This window comes from Gavialis gangeticus, unplaced genomic scaffold (genome assembly GCF_001723915.1).
Source record: "Gavialis gangeticus isolate Ggan-Ray unplaced genomic scaffold, GavGan_comp1, whole genome shotgun sequence".
In the NCBI taxonomy this organism is placed as follows: domain Eukaryota; kingdom Metazoa; phylum Chordata; order Crocodylia; family Gavialidae; genus Gavialis; species Gavialis gangeticus.
The window spans coordinates 175,189,363-175,209,020 of record NW_017729024.1 but is presented as its reverse complement, the minus strand read 5'-3'; the positions used below and the strand labels follow the sequence as shown (position 1 = coordinate 175,209,020).

The 19,658-nt window shown below is 44.5% G+C and overlaps 1 protein-coding gene across 3 annotated transcripts in view; it reads right to left on the bottom strand.

The window, feature by feature from the left end:
* SETBP1 (SET binding protein 1) overlaps positions 1-19,658 on the bottom strand; it is a 362,384-nt gene that overhangs the window by 214,738 nt on the left and 127,988 nt on the right. The window contains exon 1 of one of the 3 annotated variants that reach the window (XM_019518104.1): positions 11,536-11,638. The exons of the other annotated variants lie outside the window; for them this stretch is intronic. Coding sequence (XP_019373649.1) covers positions 11,536-11,547 — 12 coding nt within the window. The 5' untranslated portion in view covers positions 11,548-11,638. Of the gene's footprint in view, positions 1-11,535; positions 11,639-19,658 lie in introns of those variants that run through there. 3 annotated transcript variants of the gene reach the window in all.

Below are 19,658 nucleotides of genomic sequence, written 5' to 3'. Positions count from 1 at the left end.
GCCCCCATACACAGGGTGACTGCTACTCCTGCATCATTTCACAAAGCCGCTGGCAGATCCAGCTCAGCTCACATATGTGCTTGGGAATGCGCCGGGCACATGAACTGAGGGATGCCCGGGTGCTTGCACGTGTGCGTTCAAACGTGTGCAGACAGGACGTGTCGCATGGCACCCCATGATCCATCTTTAAATAAGAGCTTCTTGCGACACCTGGGTTTGGCAACTGGACCTCTTCTCAAGGCTGCAGGTCCAGACGAAAAAAGAAATGGAACGGCCGCCATCGCCACCACCGCCGCAACAAATGACGCTGAAATGCCACCGAATAATTCAATCGACTTCTTTTCAGCCTCATGGGCTGGAAGTGACAACCAGCCTCCACTTCCAGCCTGGCTTGAGTTTGATTTTGTTCCTTCTTCCTTTGCTTCCCCCCGGTTCCATTTCCCTCTTTTTTTTCTAAAAATCTTTTTTATTCGGCTTCCTACTTCGTCCATAGGAGGGGTTTCCCCCCCCAGCCACCCACCTATCCCAGGAAGCACATCTGGAAACTGCAAAACTTCTGAAACATGTTGTAGCAGTTAATGGACCAAAAGGAGGGGTGGGGATGAGGACATATAGGCACATCCCATATGTACAGCCTTCCCCTCGCAGAGGGAGAGAGAGACAGAGAGAGGCACAGAAAGCAGGCAGCACGGCCCTGGTGTGTACGCCAAGGGAAGACTGTCCCAACCCCCAGGATGCCAGAGAGAAGGGCAGTGTGTCAGGCAACGTGCATTTGCCACATGAAAGGACTGAAGCGATCCACCTCTCGATGAATGATATGACTTTCACTAAGCCATCGCTTGAAACGATGATGTTTCAGCAAAGGAGATAAAATGGAGCGAAACATGCCCCTCATCACTGCTTGGAGGAGATACAGATATGCAAACCATAATGCTGGGGTGCTGAGGGATGGACGCTGGATGAGGATGTGGATGAGGGAGAGGAAAACGCACCTAGGATTTCAGCACAGTCTGCGGTTTGGAGACGGCAAACTAAGCAACCGTCCAAAGAGGCTGATGCAACACCGGGCTGGGCTGGGGCGCCAGGGCAGGGCAAGAAACCGCAGGGCATGAGAGTCTGTGCATCAGGGTGTGCTTGGGGGGCCGGTTTCTGCTCTCATTTATACAGGTTGCAGAGAGGAACAACTCCACTGAAGTCGACGGAGTTAGACGGGTGTAAAGCCGAAGGACTGAGAGCACTCTTAAGCCAGTTGACTCAGCTCCCTATGGCAATGATTCTCCTATGATAAATTAAGAAAGTGCCAAGTTGGTTCCCAGGGTATGTGTAAGAGTGACAGGGCCAATCGGCTTGTCAGGGCTTCCGGCTGCCTAGAGGGATCCTACAGCAAAAGGCTGGGAGGTGGGGCCAGACAGACGGACAGACGGCATGCTCGAGGTGGTACAGACAAAACACCAGTGTACCGAGCAGCTGCCTAATATGTATCTTGGCAAAATCCTGCCTGGCTGTGGAAGAAGCAGAATTACAGTCTGGAATCATAAACCCATCAGTTAGGCCGGCTCTTGATTCTCTGTTCACTTTGGCCTGATCGTATGATGGAATAGGAAAAAACTGACGGCCAGGATGACACCCTATATCTTGTCTGCCAGAAGCCACACATAGGAGTTGATCCCTTGTTTGGTGCCAGCTGTTGTACCTGGCAGCTGGAGGCCAGACTGGTCTTAAAATAAGCAGACTCCCCACAGAGCTTGGACTTGCTGAGACAGTGCAGGCATATATATATATTCCATGTATGAGTGCAGACCGACCAAGCCTCAGACCCAAGGCCTTGTGGATGATGCTCAGCAAGGCAAGCTGAAAGGGATCCTCCACCACCTCCATCACAAGGTAATGAGTTGCCTTAGGTATCCAGGTTGTAGCCAGATTGGTCTAGAGGAAAAGGCAATCAGGACTCGTAGTAGAGATTATACCGTTTATTAGACCAATTTTTTTTTGGCACAAAAGTTGCCATAGGGTTTTCATCCTGTGAGCCCTTTAGGGTGCTATCCAAAAGCAACCCAACCCGTGCTTGAAGAGGCTAACAGTGCCAGAGGTTCAATATTAGGAAACAGCGATGTTTAGCTGTGGCATGAGAACTTGCCTCTGAGTGACACCCCTATATTTCAAGCCATCTTCCAAAAGAAACTCATCCTGTGTTGGCAACTGGATATTCGATGCGGCTTTGTCTCCACCACATGGCCTCCAACTCTTTCCCAGTTGGTGACCATGAGACCAAAGAGACCAGGGACCTTGGAAATCCACCTCTCCCCTTGGTTGATCTAATGGCTTCCTTTCCTGGCTCTCCCTGGCCTTCATGGCCATTCAACATCCTTCCAACCTGTATTATCCACCAGGGGACTGGCAAGTCAGGCTACTTCCCTCCCAGTATTTCCACAGTTCAGCAACCTAAAGAGGAGTTAATGGCATTTTAGTGAAGTGACTCCAAGACAGAAGGTGCTTTCAGATCCTTAAGGTTGAGAGGCACTATAAATAAAAGGCATTACACACTAACAAGTTCTCAGTTGCCAACTGGAGTGGGAAAGAATATTTTAGCATCTTCTTCCCAAGCATTTTAATTCTTGGTAGGAACAGCCAGTACCTTCCAGAGATCTTAAAATGCTGTATATTTAAGAAAGGGTAGGTCTACATGCTCACTCCCCTAGTTTCAACAACACTGATATTTGAAGCAGCCCCTCACAGTTTCCATGCCCAGAGTTATCGTCTGTGTGCACTGCATCCCGACACCTTGCTGCCACGTTTGTCTGAGAGAAATCTGGTGCCTTCCTCAACACAAACCAAAATGCAAGAAACAGCACCTAAGAGTTTACCAGATAGTTTTTGGGCTAAGTACAGACAGTCAAAAAAACAGAGGCCGAATAAATTCTCTCTTCACAGGAGTTAGTCTAAACTGTGTAGCTTGAACTAAGAAGCAAGTTAACAGACATTCACTTTTGATTCCAGAAATGCAGCCGCGTGTCTGCAGCAGTCCAGGCCAGATACAGGGAGCACTAGAGCACACCTCCCTACTGAGCTGGAGCAGACAGCTTGGGCCAAGGCTAGTCCACCCACCCTGCAAGGGAGGGAGAGAGCGTTTGATGGGGAGGTGCAAAGAATCCTGGGATGCTGGGGGACTGTGAGTTAAATTGAATCTGGAGGGGATTTTTGACAGAAGTTCAGTAAACCAATTTCAGCTAAATCAGTTAAGTCTGATACTACATCCATCCAGGTTTACCTGAAACTGATTTTGGCCATTTTGGAAGTGGTTTATTTGCACTGCGCTTCTGTTGTGTTACAGATTTGAAGCCATTGCCAGAGTGAAATGGGCTGTTTTTGTATGAATCTGGTTGCTTTCGTGCAATGACCCACCTCAGTACTTCACTGCTGAAAGTTCAGGTCCCAGTGGCGGGGCTAAACTCTTGCTAGCAGGGTGCTGATTTTAGGGGGGGGGAGTTGCTGGTGTAGATGTGTGGGGGCGGTTTATTCTTTCTATATGAGGAAGAGATTGAGGAGTCCCATGCAATAAAGAGAAAAAAAGGTGAGGGAGAACAGGGAGTAAAGAGATTGCAACCCATGTTGTTTGGATCCAGTTCAGAAGAGGAAGAACTGCAGGTAGCAGCTACACAAGATAGTTTTTTTAAGTCAGCGGTTTTCACCCTCACTTTTTATGCCAATGTGATAGTCATGCACAAGCAGTAATTAAAAAATCTCAGAGAAGTAGGAGAGGAGTGACACATTTGAGGAGACTGCAATGTATTTGTATATGTGAACAAAACCCAGGGAGACCTGCAAGCAAGGAAATTATTACTGGTGATGTGGAAACTACCAAAGGTTCAGTGATTTGTTTGGATAGGAATCCCTGCATAAAGACGCTTATCTATAGCTCTCAGTCCTCACAAACAGGCTGGAAATATCCTTAGAACAGGTTTACTCGCATGGTTTCCAGTATCTTTGCTTCTTGCTAGTGCCAAAAAAATACCATGAAAACAGCTTTTCTTGAAGTGCTTTGGCTCTCCTATGTGTGGTCCCCAGTGAAAACTAAAATTGCAGGGTCCTTGGCCTGAAAAAGATTGGGCCTACATTTATTTAATCTCAACTGATCCCCCAGTTCTAATAAATGTACGCATGTGTCGAAATGAGAAGGCCGGTGTATCAGAGAATACAACGCCTTGATGCATGTGTCCTTAACTCCACCACATCTCTATAAGCTGGCTCTTCTTGGCACAGATGACATATAAGACTGTAGGGCCCATTTTTCAAATAAAACCTTTATTCTGGGTCACCTCCTAGCCCATCGAACCTAACTGGTTAAGAAAGAAAAAGTTCTTTGAAGAGAAAATGTCCATTTTGAAGTGGATCAAACCAGCAGTGGCCACAGTTCTGGTTCAGAGAGAGAAACGGGAAAAAAAAGAAAGAAACAGAAGATCCTTCGGCCGAAGTGTAGCAACCCCTTTTATTTATATATTTAACCTGATGCCTATTGAGGCAGAATAGCCCGGGGTTATTCCCTTGTGATGGACGTTATGTGCTATCCTCATCTGTAAGCCTCCCTGGACCATCACAGTACTGGACTCTGGGAGACTGATTCCCATCATATACCATTTTGACACCAATGAATCTCAAAAGACAAACAGCAAAGCGACTCCTCGCTTACAGCAGTGTAAGTCAGATCAGAAACAGGCCTGGGTGCCTTTCAGGATGTTTGTAGTTATGATACCCTGAGGCTTTTATGAAATGAGGGACTTGAGTGACTATCCCTACCAGACATTATATAACCTGCAGTGGAGCAAGAGTGATTGAGTTCAAAATCCTTTCACTCCGCAGACTGAACAGAATGGATCTTTTGCTCCTGAGACTGCAATGTCTTTTTTCTTAATTATTTATTATTCAGCTCTGTAAATGCTATTGAGCTCAGCCTGGAGGTTTGGGAAACAGGTCAGATGAAGCTGCAACAAGAATCTGGCCTGCCCTTTATGAAACGAGGCTGCAATCCTGTGAAAATTTAGGACCAGGCTCCAATTTACCTACAGTCATCCTGCAACTACAGATTGTAGCCCTTGAACACTTAAAAGCCAAACAGATGAGTACATGTCTGCAAGGTTGGGGTGTAAAGCACTTAAGTAGCCTGATTCTCCTTTCACTTTCATTGGTGTAAATCCAGAATATTAGTATGAGTCAGAGTATCTGTCTTAGGTCATGAACGCTCTTGAAAATAGGGCCAAGAGGCTCGTGATAACAGCTGCACTATCGAAAACTTGGCTCTTCTCTACCTAAATGGGGCTGAAGGTTTCTGGGTAGTTTTTTTGGGTGCCAAACTCCAGAAACTTGGCCGAGAGCTCTTGAAATCTGGGTCCAAACTATCCACTTGATCACACTGCTCCCAGTCCATAGCAGAGTGCTACTCACAGTCAGGAAAGCTGAAGGAGGACTGGGATTCCCATTCTGTTATGGCTGTTTTGTCATCCCCTCGAGATAACAGTCTGCCTCCAGCTTCACACAACAGTTCACAGGTGCACGGTTTATATGCCAAAATGGTCTATAAATCAGAGCAGTGGAGGAAGTGCTTATGTATAGAAGCAGCCATTGAAAAAGGATGTTAGCCCCATTCATTTTGTAGGTCGGATCGTCCAAACCCATCCCTAGCTCCTAGCACCAGACAGATCAGGCCTAGTGCATGAAATCGTAGGAGAAACCAGTCATTTGCAATGAGTTCGCGGAGGGGGTGAACTCGTTCCTGATCTCCGTTAACAGTTTTCACAAATAGGAATTCTCCTTCCCCTTTGGACAGATGGCTGGTCCTATTGCTTCTCATGTGAGATTCCCCATTGAGGCTAAAAGCAAATCCACATTCAAGCTGAAAGTAAACAACCTTCCAATTCAAAAGGCATTAATGCTAACAGCCAAGCATTTGGTCTGTGTGCTGCAGATGTCAAATAGACAGTTTCCCACCATACAAAGCCCAGGCACATAACTAAGTTACACATTAGGAGCTTCTACCCAGCCCTAATCATCTGTCCGGCAGGGACTTCTCTCCCTCTCGTGGACCGTTCGGGATGGAGCCTGGGATGATCTAAATCGATGCAGCTACGTTGACTTGAATGACGCTACGCCAACTTAGACAACGAGCCAAGGATCTTGCCCTTCAGAGGTCCAAAGACAAGTTCCCCGCATCTCCTCCCTTAGTTTTAAGACTTTCAAGCAATTTTTCCCCTGGTAAAAGCGAACAAGGGGAACTGTGAAGAAAGCTGATTTTCTTTCAACAGGATTCACTTCAAGGGACATTTATCAGTTAGTGAGAACTTCAAACTTCAGACTGCGCTAAATCACAGAGAAATAAAATGTGGAGAATATACACACTGTAATATGAAGAGCAGTGATTTCCTGATATTTCTTGAAATATGGGGGGCAGGGGGAACAGGGGGAACAAGCATAAAATCACTATAACAAGTTTAGGAAGATCAAAAATGGGGGGGGTAATGAAATCAGTCTGTTTCACACGGGTGCAGCTGAATGGAGTAAATTTATACAGCATGCATGTTCGGAAAGTAAAACAGGCTTTTAAAATGCTCAGTTGTAATAATGTAGAGTGTTATTCAGTAATAAAGGCAATTAGACTGCTTCTCTTCTCACTCTGGAGTAAATTAGAGGTAACACCGCTTACGTCAGTGGTGTAAACCAGATGTCAGTTTAAGTCAATGGAGAGTCAACAGTGTGAGATACGTGTAAATCACAGCCTAATCCAGCCAAAGCTTTTTTTTTTCCCTTTTTTTTAAACATAGGAGACGGGATGCTCAGATTCACGTACAGTCATTTCACCTGTGTGAATCAAGTAAAAAACAGGGAAGTGAGGAGAGGCTTTTCAACAGAGAATTAACTAGTTACCTTAGAGGCAGTAGATTTGCTGTTCACCCCAACTGGGACACGGCACGCTCCCCCTTTCCCTTTAGTCGCCCTGACTTTTGCTCAAGTAGTAGAAAACAGCAATTTGTAACACGTTGCCCTCTTGACAGTGCCTTCCAAGCTCGGGATCTTGAAGCATGTTGCAAATAGGAACAAATTAAGCCCCCGTGAGAAACAGACTCCTGTCTCGGTGCACGGGAGAAAAATGAGGGACAGAAAAGTAAAGGGGTTGGTTGTAAGTGGTCACACTGGAAGGCCCTAGAAGAATTGTGATGAGATCCTAGGTCTCCTGAAGCCCAGTTTTGTGGGTTAACTGCTGGTCTGTCTGGCTTCAGTCATGTTTGCTATTTGTCAGGTGAACCTTGCATGTCATGAAAATTCAGCCTGGTTGAAATATCGATCAACCGGAGTTTCTCACTTCCTTAGGATGACCAGAATACCCTGTCAGCCTGAAAGTAAAGAGGGTGAATTTCCCCCCAGGCGGAGAAGCTAAAGGCACGTGTGCAATGTAAACCCCAATTCAGAATAACACCAGAAATCAGCCAGCCACCCTCCAAGATGAATAACAGTTAAAGAGCTAGGTCCTTCCCTATCTTTTATCTCATACTAAATGAGGTGTATAGGCCTTGCAGAGGGTGAATTTCACCAGACTCTGGTCATATCTTGAGCAAAGGGTCATGATAAGAGATTACCTATTCCCCTGCCTTTGCCTAATGCAACTTAAACCAACCCCCGCCCCCTTTGCCACCTGTTTGGCAAAGCACAGTGACACACGGGATTTAAACCAGTCTTAGAGAGGCTATGCAGATTTCCAACACAACAGATTGGGGACAATGCAGGCAGCACAGTGGCTCACAGGGGAGGAAACAGAAAGCAGAGCAGCAGATCAGGCACAGGGGAGGAATGGGAAGGCAGAGCCAGAGCAGCAGATCAGATAGGGGAGCACAGGGCAGGGAGCAGAAAGCAGAGCAGAAGATTAGAGGAAAGGGATTAGAGGAAAGGGATCAGAGTGGCACTCAGGGGGGCCACAGGGTTAAATTATGGCACATCTACTAAAAAGATTGATCCATACTGGTTTAAAGTCTGGACTACCGTTGGGCTAAGGCAGTATTTCTGAAACGGGTACATATGGAAATCTTCTAGACTAGAGGACATACAATGGAAAGGAAGGAATGGAAAAGCAGAAAGGCAAAGGAAGGAAGGAAGGAAAGGAGGGAGGGAGGATTATACAATATCTGTTAGGTTGTTGAAAAGCTTACCAAATAGTAGTAATAACATAAATTGTTACTTGTTTGGATAATCTATAATGTCACATTGTAGAGGTAATCAGCAATATAACAAGTTTAAAAAAGACCAGGTGTCCCTAACTGATAATGTGAACTACTAGGCGAAGTTAACACTTGAGCAGACAAATCCTTGCTGACCATCCCAGTGGATCCTGTCACTGATTGAGCAGAGCCAGAAATTGTCCCAATATTTTGCCTGACATGTCTCTACATTTTGGCTGGGCATTTGGCTTTCTCTGCTCCAAATGCCCAGCATTAGTTCCACTTCCCAAATGGATTCTTCTCTAAGAAAGTAACTTTTTATACCTGTGTTTCAGTTCACCAGTGAACCAAATTGTCTGTTTATTCCTATTGCCTATTTTTTCCATTTATTAGTGCAGTTGAAAAGACTGAACCACAGCACAGACTCATTTTCTAGTGTCACAAAAAGAAAAGGCCTTAGAAATTGTTCTTTCAAGCAAGGATCAAGAACAAGTCTCTTATTTGGCTAAGTCAACAAAACAAAGGTTATGTAGCTATTTTAAGCAACTCAAGTAAGGAAGAAAAAAAAGATTTATGTTCAGCAAAGAAAACTGAAGATGAGATCCTAGAAAATAACTTTTTCACTTTTGAATTTTGTTTTTGTCAGCTTAATTCTCAGAATCAGCACAAACAGAGATGGGACAAGAACGAGACAATTTACAAAACGTATGTATCATTTAGCTGACCTCTGTTTCTTAGAACTGTTTATTTGAAATTACTTTCTGCAAATTGACTTTAATCTTTAACTATTTCATGAACAGGTCACAGTCACAGGATCTCCTATGTCAGATAGGGCACCTGGCTTCTGTGAACAGATTCACATACAAATCTTAGAGGGAAGCCTCTTAGTGAGAATACAAAGGCCAAGGACAGGCATTTGGTTTCTCCTAGGAGAGTTACTGCACTCCCAGAAGAAACTGTGTACAGTTGTTAAGGATGGTTCTCCCAGAGCAAAAATGGCTGCTTTGGAGAAAAAATAACATGGGAACAACCATGGTTAAACCAATTCCTGGGAGAGTCTCTTCTGAGAAAGTGACTATCTGTACCTGTTTTAAATATGGTATTCAGAGGAACATTCTCTGATTTTCATTTAAAATCACTTGCCCCCACAAATACTGCTGTTAGTCAACTTGATTGTTACAATACAATGCAGACAGCAAACATGAAGAGGATGTATACAAAGCCCAACCAAATTAATTAAGCAAAAAGGCCCCAATGAATGCTGGTGAAAAGGTGTTGATAGTTGTTCAACTACAGCTGCCAATTTGTAAAATAATCCCACTTTAGTTTTGTGCTCCAAGGGCCTCATTCATTGATCAATTCAGGCCTTGATACGACACTCATCACCACTGCAGCAGAAGGCCAAGCTGCAATTATGATGACTTCTTCTGCGACGTGACTGTCACATGCTAGTAATAGGACAAAGGCCAACAAATCTATTCACATCAGTCCACTTTTGTGGACTATTGACCTGGGCCTATAGTCATAGAAATCATAGGGAAGTAGGGCCGGAAGGCTTCAAAGGTCAGCTACACCAACCTCCTGCCTGAGGCAAGACCATCCAAACCATCCCATAACACATCCATGTTATTAAGTTGTTACTTAATAAAGCTACTGTCAACCCTGACACAAAACAAGACATAACACCCTACCCTGCCACAAATTAAGCAAAGGGACCATGACAACCAATGTCCTGCTGCTATAAAAGGCTGCTAATATACACTCGAAAGATCCCAAGTAGAGGGCCATGCCCTCCATTACAGAGAAAGGCAGCCCCCTCCCCTCCAGTCCATTTCAATATAATCACAAATTAATATCAAATCCCTTCCAAACTAATACAGTGATTGGTCTCACTGAGCAGAGGGGCAAGATCCTCTAACCAAGAACCTTCAGTTTAAGTCCCAGTAGGAGCATTGGTCAATGATACAGGTTGTCCATATTTTATTACCAAACTCTCAAACAGTTTAGGGCCTTATACATGCCTCTACATTTTCAGAGTCACTTCTATTGTAACAAGGAAATGGACAATCTTTTTCCATCATGACTATTGTTCTAGGCACATGTCCAACGCACACAACAAGCTGAATTTATGGTAGGAAACTCATCCACAAGAGCACGGCCAGATAAAGAAAAGGAATTCCAAAGAAAAGGAAACTAACTGTGATCAATCAAACCTCTCTGGGGAGTTATTTCCTGTGGGCATAGCCCGTGGCAAGAAACTGACTGATATTTTGTGCCGAAGAGAGAGTGAACATCATGTAACATTCACAGATTTATGACCCAGATCTATCATCTCCTAGTGACATGGGGAAGCAGCTCTAATCCGAGATGGTGATATGATACAGTGGGAGGGCACAGGCAGTCTCCATCCTAAACACTCAACTAAAGCCCCCCAGGGGAAGACAAGAAATAATGGACGCAAATGACTTGAAGATTGCTTCAGATTGGACGTAAAGAGAAACATCTTCATGACTCAAGTGCCTACGGTCTGGAACAGTCACCCCCCAGAGGTGGTACAAGCACCTACCCTGGAGATCTTTAAAAAACGACTTGACGTGCACCTTGCTCGGGTCATCTGATGCCAGCAGTCTTTCCTGCCCAAGGGCAGGGGGGGCTTGACCCGATCGTCTCATGAGGTCCTTTCCAGCCCCTAACATCTATGAATCTCTGAAACTGGCTGTAATATAGCAACAGTTCTGCTACTCTTTCCCCCCAACCCCGAGCTGCACTGTACATTTTACAGTCCTTTGGCAAAATGCTAGATACAGGGAAGTTTTGTCTGTGTTTTCAGTGACAGTAGGATTCCCTTCAACACCGCCCCTGAAGATGGTGCATGACAACCACGGGGCAACTTGTCTATGCCCAAGTTAAATCTGTACCTCTGGCTCTCAGAATAATTTTGAAGCATCTGAGCCCATAATAGCACTCACAGCTCAGCACAGAATCTATTTTCTGAAAAGGCCCAACACTTTCATTTTCATTTGACTAAAACTGAGACCCGGCATGTGCTTTTGGTGTGAGAGTTTACTGAAACCGAGTCCTTGTTGTTTTGCTTTGCTGTGCACGGGGTCAGCTCAACAGTAATTAGAGAACGTCATTTTTTCTGCCTAGGGAACCCAACGCACTACAATGAATAACTTCCCTCCCCATCTCAAATTTTGACTATTAACTGGATGGATCATCCTTTTTTTTCCCCTCCCCCTCTCCTGGAAAACACAGCCATCCAGAATTTTTACACATTACCTCCCTCCAGTCATGCCTTGCTAGAGATTGTACTGTATAATGCATGGCTTACCTGCAAAGACATGGTAGAGGTAATGAAATAAGCAGATGCTCCGTCAGCAGGGTTTTAAAACATCGGTACCGCAATTGGAGATGCAGTCAGCCATTACATGCACATGCCCTTCATTTATGGAGCTGAGGTGTGTGTCTGAAACTCTGATACTTTCTCTTCCTTTGCTCTATTTTCTTATTTTAAAGAAAACCAAAGGTAATCTCTTGAAGATGCTATAGTTAATGGAAATAGTGATTTGAGAGGAAGTATCAGGAATATAGTCATATCACATTATAGTCATATCACGGAGATCCCCATAGCTTTCCGAATCCCAAGGGCTTCCATTCTACTTTCCCTTTTCTACTCTTTGCCTCATGAACGTGGGGATTTTCGATCATTTTATGATGTTTTGATTAGAGATTAATCCAAATCTGTACCCTGGATATAAGCACCCCCAAATTCCAATTCCAATTCTGGATATCAGGAATAGGTTGGTATGGTTAGAGGCAAGGCACCATATTACATCATTGTCCATCCTGGAAATAAGAGAATCTTGCTCTGTCGTTCTAATTAGTAACCTAAACTATGTTGCAAGCTACGTTTTGAAGTCAATCACGTTGCATGGTTGGGAGAATTTTGGCTCAGGCTGAACTCTGGTTTTGATAATTGCTGTACACCAGCATCACCCAAGAGTCCAGGAGCTAGATGTGGCCTCATACAGAGTTTGTTGCTTGCTGCTTGATGAGTAGATGCTTCTCATATGCATCTAATTATTGAGCCACAGCTCAAATCAAAATACCCCATTACAGCTGGTGCCTCACTTAATCCTTTCATAACACAAACTAATTAGCATTGATATCTTTGGACCAGTTTATTCTGAATCTGAATGTTGCAGCTTTGTCCTGAATTCCAGAAGGATTTGGCCATTTGTACAGTTTTATTTACTTGAAAGAAAAACCTGGCCTGCTAATTGGAAAACCAAGATTCAATAGTCTTTGCTCCCGGAGCAAGGCACGTACTGCTTTCACCAGTCTTCGGCCTGCAGAATAGTTAGACCTGGGATCACATTCAGGGAGTATTTTCTTCCCACCTCAATCAACACCGCTTGCTGGGAAGTTACTTGGAGGGGAAACAGGGCTAGCTTGGAAGTGGGCAAAACCCAGGAAGCTCTTTTTCTTTTCCTTATAACAGTAATTGAGTATTAAACTGGGATCAGAACTGAGAAGGCAGGGTGGCCACCAGATACATTTCCACTTGAACTTCAGATTATGAGAGGAGAGCAGGTGGCAGCGGGAGAAAGGGGATGGCAGACAATCAGGACCCTCCGTCTTTAGATCTGGTAACAAGCCTAGCAGCGTGCTGCAGGGGTTGCGCTTGGAAACTGGTGATATAAGCAATTGTCACTTGGCAAAAAAACAACTTTCCACTCCTCCCGCGAACCACAATTTCAGTTTAATTTGTAACAAGATGCAAGTGTAAACGAACTGACAACAGAGCTATCAGCTATTCCGTAGGTAACACTTGGAGCAACAGTACTTCGATCTGACTAGACACAGCTGTCCACTGTATGCAGTGACCTTTAGCCCCGTCCTTGGCGAAATGCAATTCCCTTCATGTCTGACTCTGTCCACAGGGACTTGAGTAGCAAGGCTGCCAGAATAATCAGAACGCTGCTTAATGACAGGCACTCAAACAAGCAAAGCGATTATGCATTGTCAGAAATGGAGTCTGCAACTCCAGGGAGGAAAAGGAGGGGGAGGCCTTGTTATTATTCAGAAGGAAATAAAACAGTTATATATGTGCAAATGCATAGGAACATAGATGTGTTTATTTGCTGAGTACTAATGATGTGCTCAGCTCTGCATACATGTCTGCAAAAGTATAATTACCTAATGGGAATGAGTATATAAGAATACATTTGATTATCTTTTCAGACTCAGCTTCTAGACATGAAAGCTGCGCTCCCAACAGGAACTGCAAGTGCAAATCAGAATCAATAGTTACACACATGCATGACCCCGCATATGCCATCTGTGTGTTTAAATGTGCACCTCTATATATAGTATCTGGTAATATAATAACCAGATTAGCAATTATAATAAGTACTATACAAAATCGTCATTAAAGAAAATTAGTTTGCAAGTTTAACATTTAAATACTAGGTGCTGCCAGATCTATTCTGGCTTGTGCACCCTGAATGCTGCTTCCTGGTGTTTCTAAGTGGTGTACGGGATGCAGCATACATTGCGGGGTGGGGGAGGAGAAGCATGTGGGCACATAATTAAATGACGCTACCGTAAGGCATGTGTACCAGAGCACCGTGTGAAGGCTATGTGGGAAACTGAATCTGACATTTTCTACCTTTTCAGGGCTTGGCTCTGCAATTTAACTTCTTTTCTTGGCACATGGATGCTATTGTCTGTCTCCATTTATTTTATTTTTAAAGGGAAAGAAGGAAGAAGGGATGTTGTACACCACTGTAACAATGGCCTCATCAGCGGGATTTGAGCCCGGAGGCCTCTGCACTGCAAGAGACTTCTGCTTCAGCCAGCAAGATACAGTAGCTGGCAGCAAGAGGAGGCTGCCATCCCAGAGGCACACAAGGGAATTCGGGGCTATGCCCTGGGTGGAAGGAGGCAGTGTTGGGGTGAGGGTGCAACGTTGCACATCCCATCTCTCTCTCCTTTCCCAGCAAGAATTAGGAGTTCCCTGCCTCAAGGTGAGAGGGTAGGATGCTAAAGCTGCACGTAGGAGCCAACAGGCTAGGTTGTACCGGGCCTCTTTCTCCCTTTTTTGCCTAAGCTGCTGCCCCTGCTCTAACAGATCCTAGGACAGTGCTGTACCATGGGTCTCCAGCACCCGGGGGCCAATGCTTGCATTTGCACACCCTCCCACCTTTCTCATAGCAATACTGGAAGTCACGTCGTGCGATATGAACTCCGAAGGGCCCAGCTGGTGCCCCCCAAGGCTGGCATCCGGGGGCCACGGCCCCCTCCTGCCCCCACATCGGTCTGCCACTGTCCTAGGAGTGACCAGGGCCACATATACTGTGGTTGCTTTTGCAGGGGCTGCACAGCCCTGGCTCTTTTGAACATTCATGTTCAACAATTACTCTAGCTTCCCACAGACCTTTTCCTGAGGAACAAGTGAGGGAAGGGAGATGGTGATCTTTTACCGATCATAAATCCACCTTTATGGAGGGGAATTCCATGGGGAAAATGACAACAGAAGTCTTTAACCATAGGGCTCTGTTGCTGCTGAACTTCAGTAGACCAGTTGCAAGTGATAGAAATATGAGAGCTTCTTTAAAAAAGAAAAGCAAGAATGAAAAATGTTAGGCAACTTCAATATAGCAGGTTTCCCTCTACAGAACTAATGGAGGTGACAGACCTCCAATGAAACAAGAGAAGAATTTTATAATGGAAACTATTCACCTACCTAAATATAGAGTCACTACCACACCTCCGATAACAAAGACACTACTCATAACTGTGATATGTTAGAAAGGAAGTGACTCGAGTAAAAGCTGCATATTTATGCTAGACCAACATTTACACAAAGGCTTTCTGCAGTCAGATGGCCTCTGCAGACATAATATGGACCCACAGAACATGCCTCCATGTCTCTGTATTTATGCAAACACACACAGCTAGTATCTGTTTTTAGAAACTTTTTTTTTCAAAGTGCATAGGAGGACTGAAGAGCTTAAAGGCCCAAGTTGCGGGTAAAAACTCTAACAGTACCAGCCTTTTCACTAGGGGCACCTCCAAACAATATGGTCAGACCAGTTTTAAGAAAAGTAATTTTTAATGACAACATTTTTTAATGCATCTGTTGGCTGCAGTATCTTGTAAGAAACTTGCCTCAGCCATCAAGAGTCGATGGAGCTGAGATAAGTTCAGTACAGCTCATTAGAGGGCTTGGCAGAAATGTAGCTGTTTCTTGTGATTACCTGGTGCTTCTACTGCCCAAAGACCAGAGGGTTTCCATTTTCAATTAGTAATGTGCAGATTGCAGGCACATAAAGTCTCATCATCCAATGAAACGTCCACTAGTATTTTCCAAGTAGTCCACTAGCGTTTAGTTAATTAGCTGGCATACACATAACACATATTTCTCCCCACATGTGCAAAGTTTTTTTGTTCCTATTCCAGGAACATTTGATTATCCTCTACTCACACTGCCAAATGTGAGAAGAAAAAAAATGCAGTTAAACAATAAGTTGTCCCAAGCAATTTAAGCAGACCCTATCACAAACAAATCTCTCTTTTTGTACACCACAGTCAATCCACAGAGAGAATTCAAATCATTTTATTTCTGTTCAACCATCACGACATCAGGACTTGAACAAAGCTCCTACAAAGCTCCTATATAAGGCAGTGTCAATCCCAACTCTTCTCTACAGCTGTGAGGCTTGGGGCTATGAACAGAAGTTACACATAAACCGGTTTAAGTGATCAGAAACTAATTTAAACCTGCAACAGAACAGAAGTTAAGTGCTCATAAACCAGTTTCAAAAGGCTGAAACTGGTTTAGGATAAACCTGGTTGAATGTAGTATCAGACCTAACTGATTTGGGTCAAACTGGTTTATGAAACTTCTGCCCCAGACCCCTTCCTGGTTCAAGTTAAATCACAGTCCCCCAGCATCCCAGTATGCTCTCCAGCCCTGGGCTGCGCTTTCTGCTCCAGACAGCAGGCCTGACCCACCCCTCTGCTCCCTAGCTGGAGCAGTGAGGGCTGACTGACATTGGAGGTGGAGAATGCCCCCCCCCAGCAAACCCCAGCTGGGGTCTGGGGCCAGGGATAGGGGTTAAACACCCCTTCCCCCACTCAAACTTACTGCTGGCTGCAACTCTGGAAATCCCAGAAGCACCTGGAAGCAGTAAGAGGAAGTGATGAGCAACCCTGCAGAGTCCTGCTGTTGTAAGTCTGGTCTGAAAAACCCAGAGACCTCGAGGGCAGCTAGAAGAGGAATTGAACACACAGCCAGAGAGCCGTGCTCTAGTGCCCCCCGGCTTCTGGTCTGAGCCACTGCAGGCCTCTGGCTGCATTTCCTGAATCAAAGGTAAATGTCTGTTCAATTCTGCATTAATTCAATCTGTTCAGCTTAGTCTAACCTGCAAAGATTGAATCAATTCAGCCTCTGGGTTTTTGACTATCTGCACTTAGCCTGGGTGATCTACAGGGACCACCTGAAAAGCTTGGAGCACCATCAGCAGCACTACCTCCAGAAGACCCTTGGCATAAAGCGGGAAGATCGTTGCACAAATGCCAGTGTCCTCACTGCTACTAACACCACCAAGATGGAAGCGTTGGTTATTTACCGTCAGCTGCAGCAGACAGGACACTGTGCGTACATGCTTGATGTACGGTTACCAAAATGACTGCTATGCTCCCCACTCAGCCAAGATCAAAGGAAACGTGGGTGCCAGAGGAAACACTTCGAGGACACCTCAAGGTGAACATTAAGTGTGGCACTGACATCACAAATTGGGAAAAACTAGCCTGGGACAGGGCTACATGGCAAAGCCTTGTGAGAGAAGGTACATCTCACTTTGAGGAAACCCATCTCGCCCTGGAGGCAAAAAACAACAAAAACAGAAGGAGAGGAAACAAGACCGAGAAATTCAACCCTTCCTTTAACCACCACCTGTGGCATTTGCCAGAGAGTCTGTGGCTTTAGGATCGGCCTTCTCAGCCATCAATGGACTCATCTACAGCCCTTTACTTGACCCATGGGAGCAATCGTCCTCAAATGTGAGGGATTGGTGCCACCAACTAAATAAATAGACAGATGTAAAAAATAAAAACATTACTACCCAAATCCATAAAACATGCTTCTGTCAGTTTAAGGATTAAATGTAGATACCTAAAGCGGTGCCCTGCCCTTCGATGATTTAGAATTTATAACCTTCCTTTGAAGAAACGAATCAAATATATTAATAATGCCAGGGAGTTACCATCCTGCCAGAATCAATACGCACCACCTCATCGGATCTCAGAAACTAAGCAGATTTAGACCTGGGTAGTATTTGGCTAGGAGACCACTTGAGGATCCTGGGTGATATAAGCACAAGGCAACCATTGCACCAATATTAGATTACAGAAACCAAACAATTCGAAAGACTTCATACAGCCCCATCGCTGCTGCCCATCTGACAGCCAAGAATAAAACAGAAATGATAATGATATATAAATAGATAAATAGTTCTTAGCTTCAACATGGATGAGCTTTGGCAAACTGATTGGTTGGAAATATCATAAGAATGAGTCCTCTCTCCAGTAAATACATCCTGTTACCATTTGGTCCAGAAATACTGGGATCACTGGCTCCTTCATGTCACCACTTTCTTCCAAAACATGGAAGCGCAGATGCATGTGGACCGGACAATAACAACTCATCTGAACTCTTACAAAAGTCAGAATAGATCCATTTGTACTTGTGTTCGAAGGTCCAGGTGAGTTAGTTGCTATCGCATCTCTTATGGTAGGAGGGAGCTGCAGCGAATGCTGACTGAGAGTCATTACCCTGGTGGCTGGATCCCGATGACCCACTCCAGCTCTCTATGGCTCTCTTATTTCTAGACCGTACTGCCCTGTGTCACCATACACAATCTTCCCCAACTCCTGGTTTGGATTCCACAATTATGACATGGATTGCTGATCACTGCAGCAGGTGCACTATCTGGGGGTGGAAACAACTCTGGTTTTCATGATCTTGCCTAGAACTACCGGCATTCAGAAATGTCAGCCGTGTGATCCCAGCATACAAACTACGCCCCAAGCTCTTTTGAAAGTTGAAAACCTGCCCTCGTTTACTCACAAATAGGGAACTCTGCCAGCAGCTTCACAACCTGCAGATTTTGATTGCATTAATTTGTTCCAAAGCGGGTTTTCCTCTTGAGCCTGAGTAGAAGGCAATTAATTAAGACCCATTTCGCCCCCCTACAGGATGAAAATAAATGAAATAGCAGCAGTAGGACAACCTTTTTTTTTCCTGGGAAAGGGATTCCTTGAAAAACAGGACTCCATCTCTTAATCTGTATGGACCTGATGCTCCGTATACTGCACTGTTGTGCTTGAACCATGTCGAAAAAGCAGAGTATAAACTCTAGAGGTGAATTCCCCATCTGCTAGTCAGCAAGATTGGAAAAGCCCCATCGATATTTCCCAGGAGCAGCAGCCTGACTGTAAAACAACACGAAGCAGCATATTTTCTGCTCAACGTGCGGGGAGTTAGCTCAACAACTTCCATTACCGTTAATGAACGCTGCACTGGGAATTCAGTGAAAATTACACCACATAATGAACAGCTCCTCTTTAACTGGTGTGATTGTCACTTTAAATAGCCAAAAGCAAGCAGTGTTAGTCATAGGTCATTCTCCTTTCTTGATGGTGAGGGAAATTAGGCTAGACAGTTGGTGGCTGGGCCCTTGGAAGGAGTTGCAAGATGGGTCTTTGAGATACGTACTAATTCCTGTAATGTGTATGACCCTTCAAATAACAACTCATTAAGTGCCCTGTTCTGAACTGACACTTGTCCAATGAGGAGTGGCCATAGCTAAAAAGACAAGTGTTCATTAGTTTATTTGAAACTAGAGGAGAGCAGATCAATGCAGAATGAAATAAATGTAACCTGCATCTTCTTGAGGGTTAAAAAAAAGAAAAAGAAGAAATATTGGATAAATTCACCAATACGGGTTTTTTTTTTTCTTTTTCAAAGAGGTCTTTACATGTCCCAGCTACAGATTGCCTAGACTTCGCATCATCGGTCTTCTCACTCCCTTCATTCCCCTCCTCAGTGGGCCCTCTTGCGATGCCAGCAGATTAAAGGTATACATTTCATAGACTAACATATTAGCTGGAAGCTGCTACCCACCAGCATAACAAATAACTACATTGTTAGAAGCTTATAGTAGTAGACCATGAATATTTTACCTTGCATATCATGTTCCTAAGGCACCCGGCAATTAGACTTCTCCCACTGTGAACTGTTCTCCCTGTTATTTCTGTAAGGCTGTTCATAGTCATCAAGTCAGGTATGAGCATAAGCATTTACAGCATTTGCAGTGCATAAAGTAGGGGACTTGAAATTCTAAGTACCAGTGTATGATGTCCTTTGTTTAAGGGAACACTTCCACA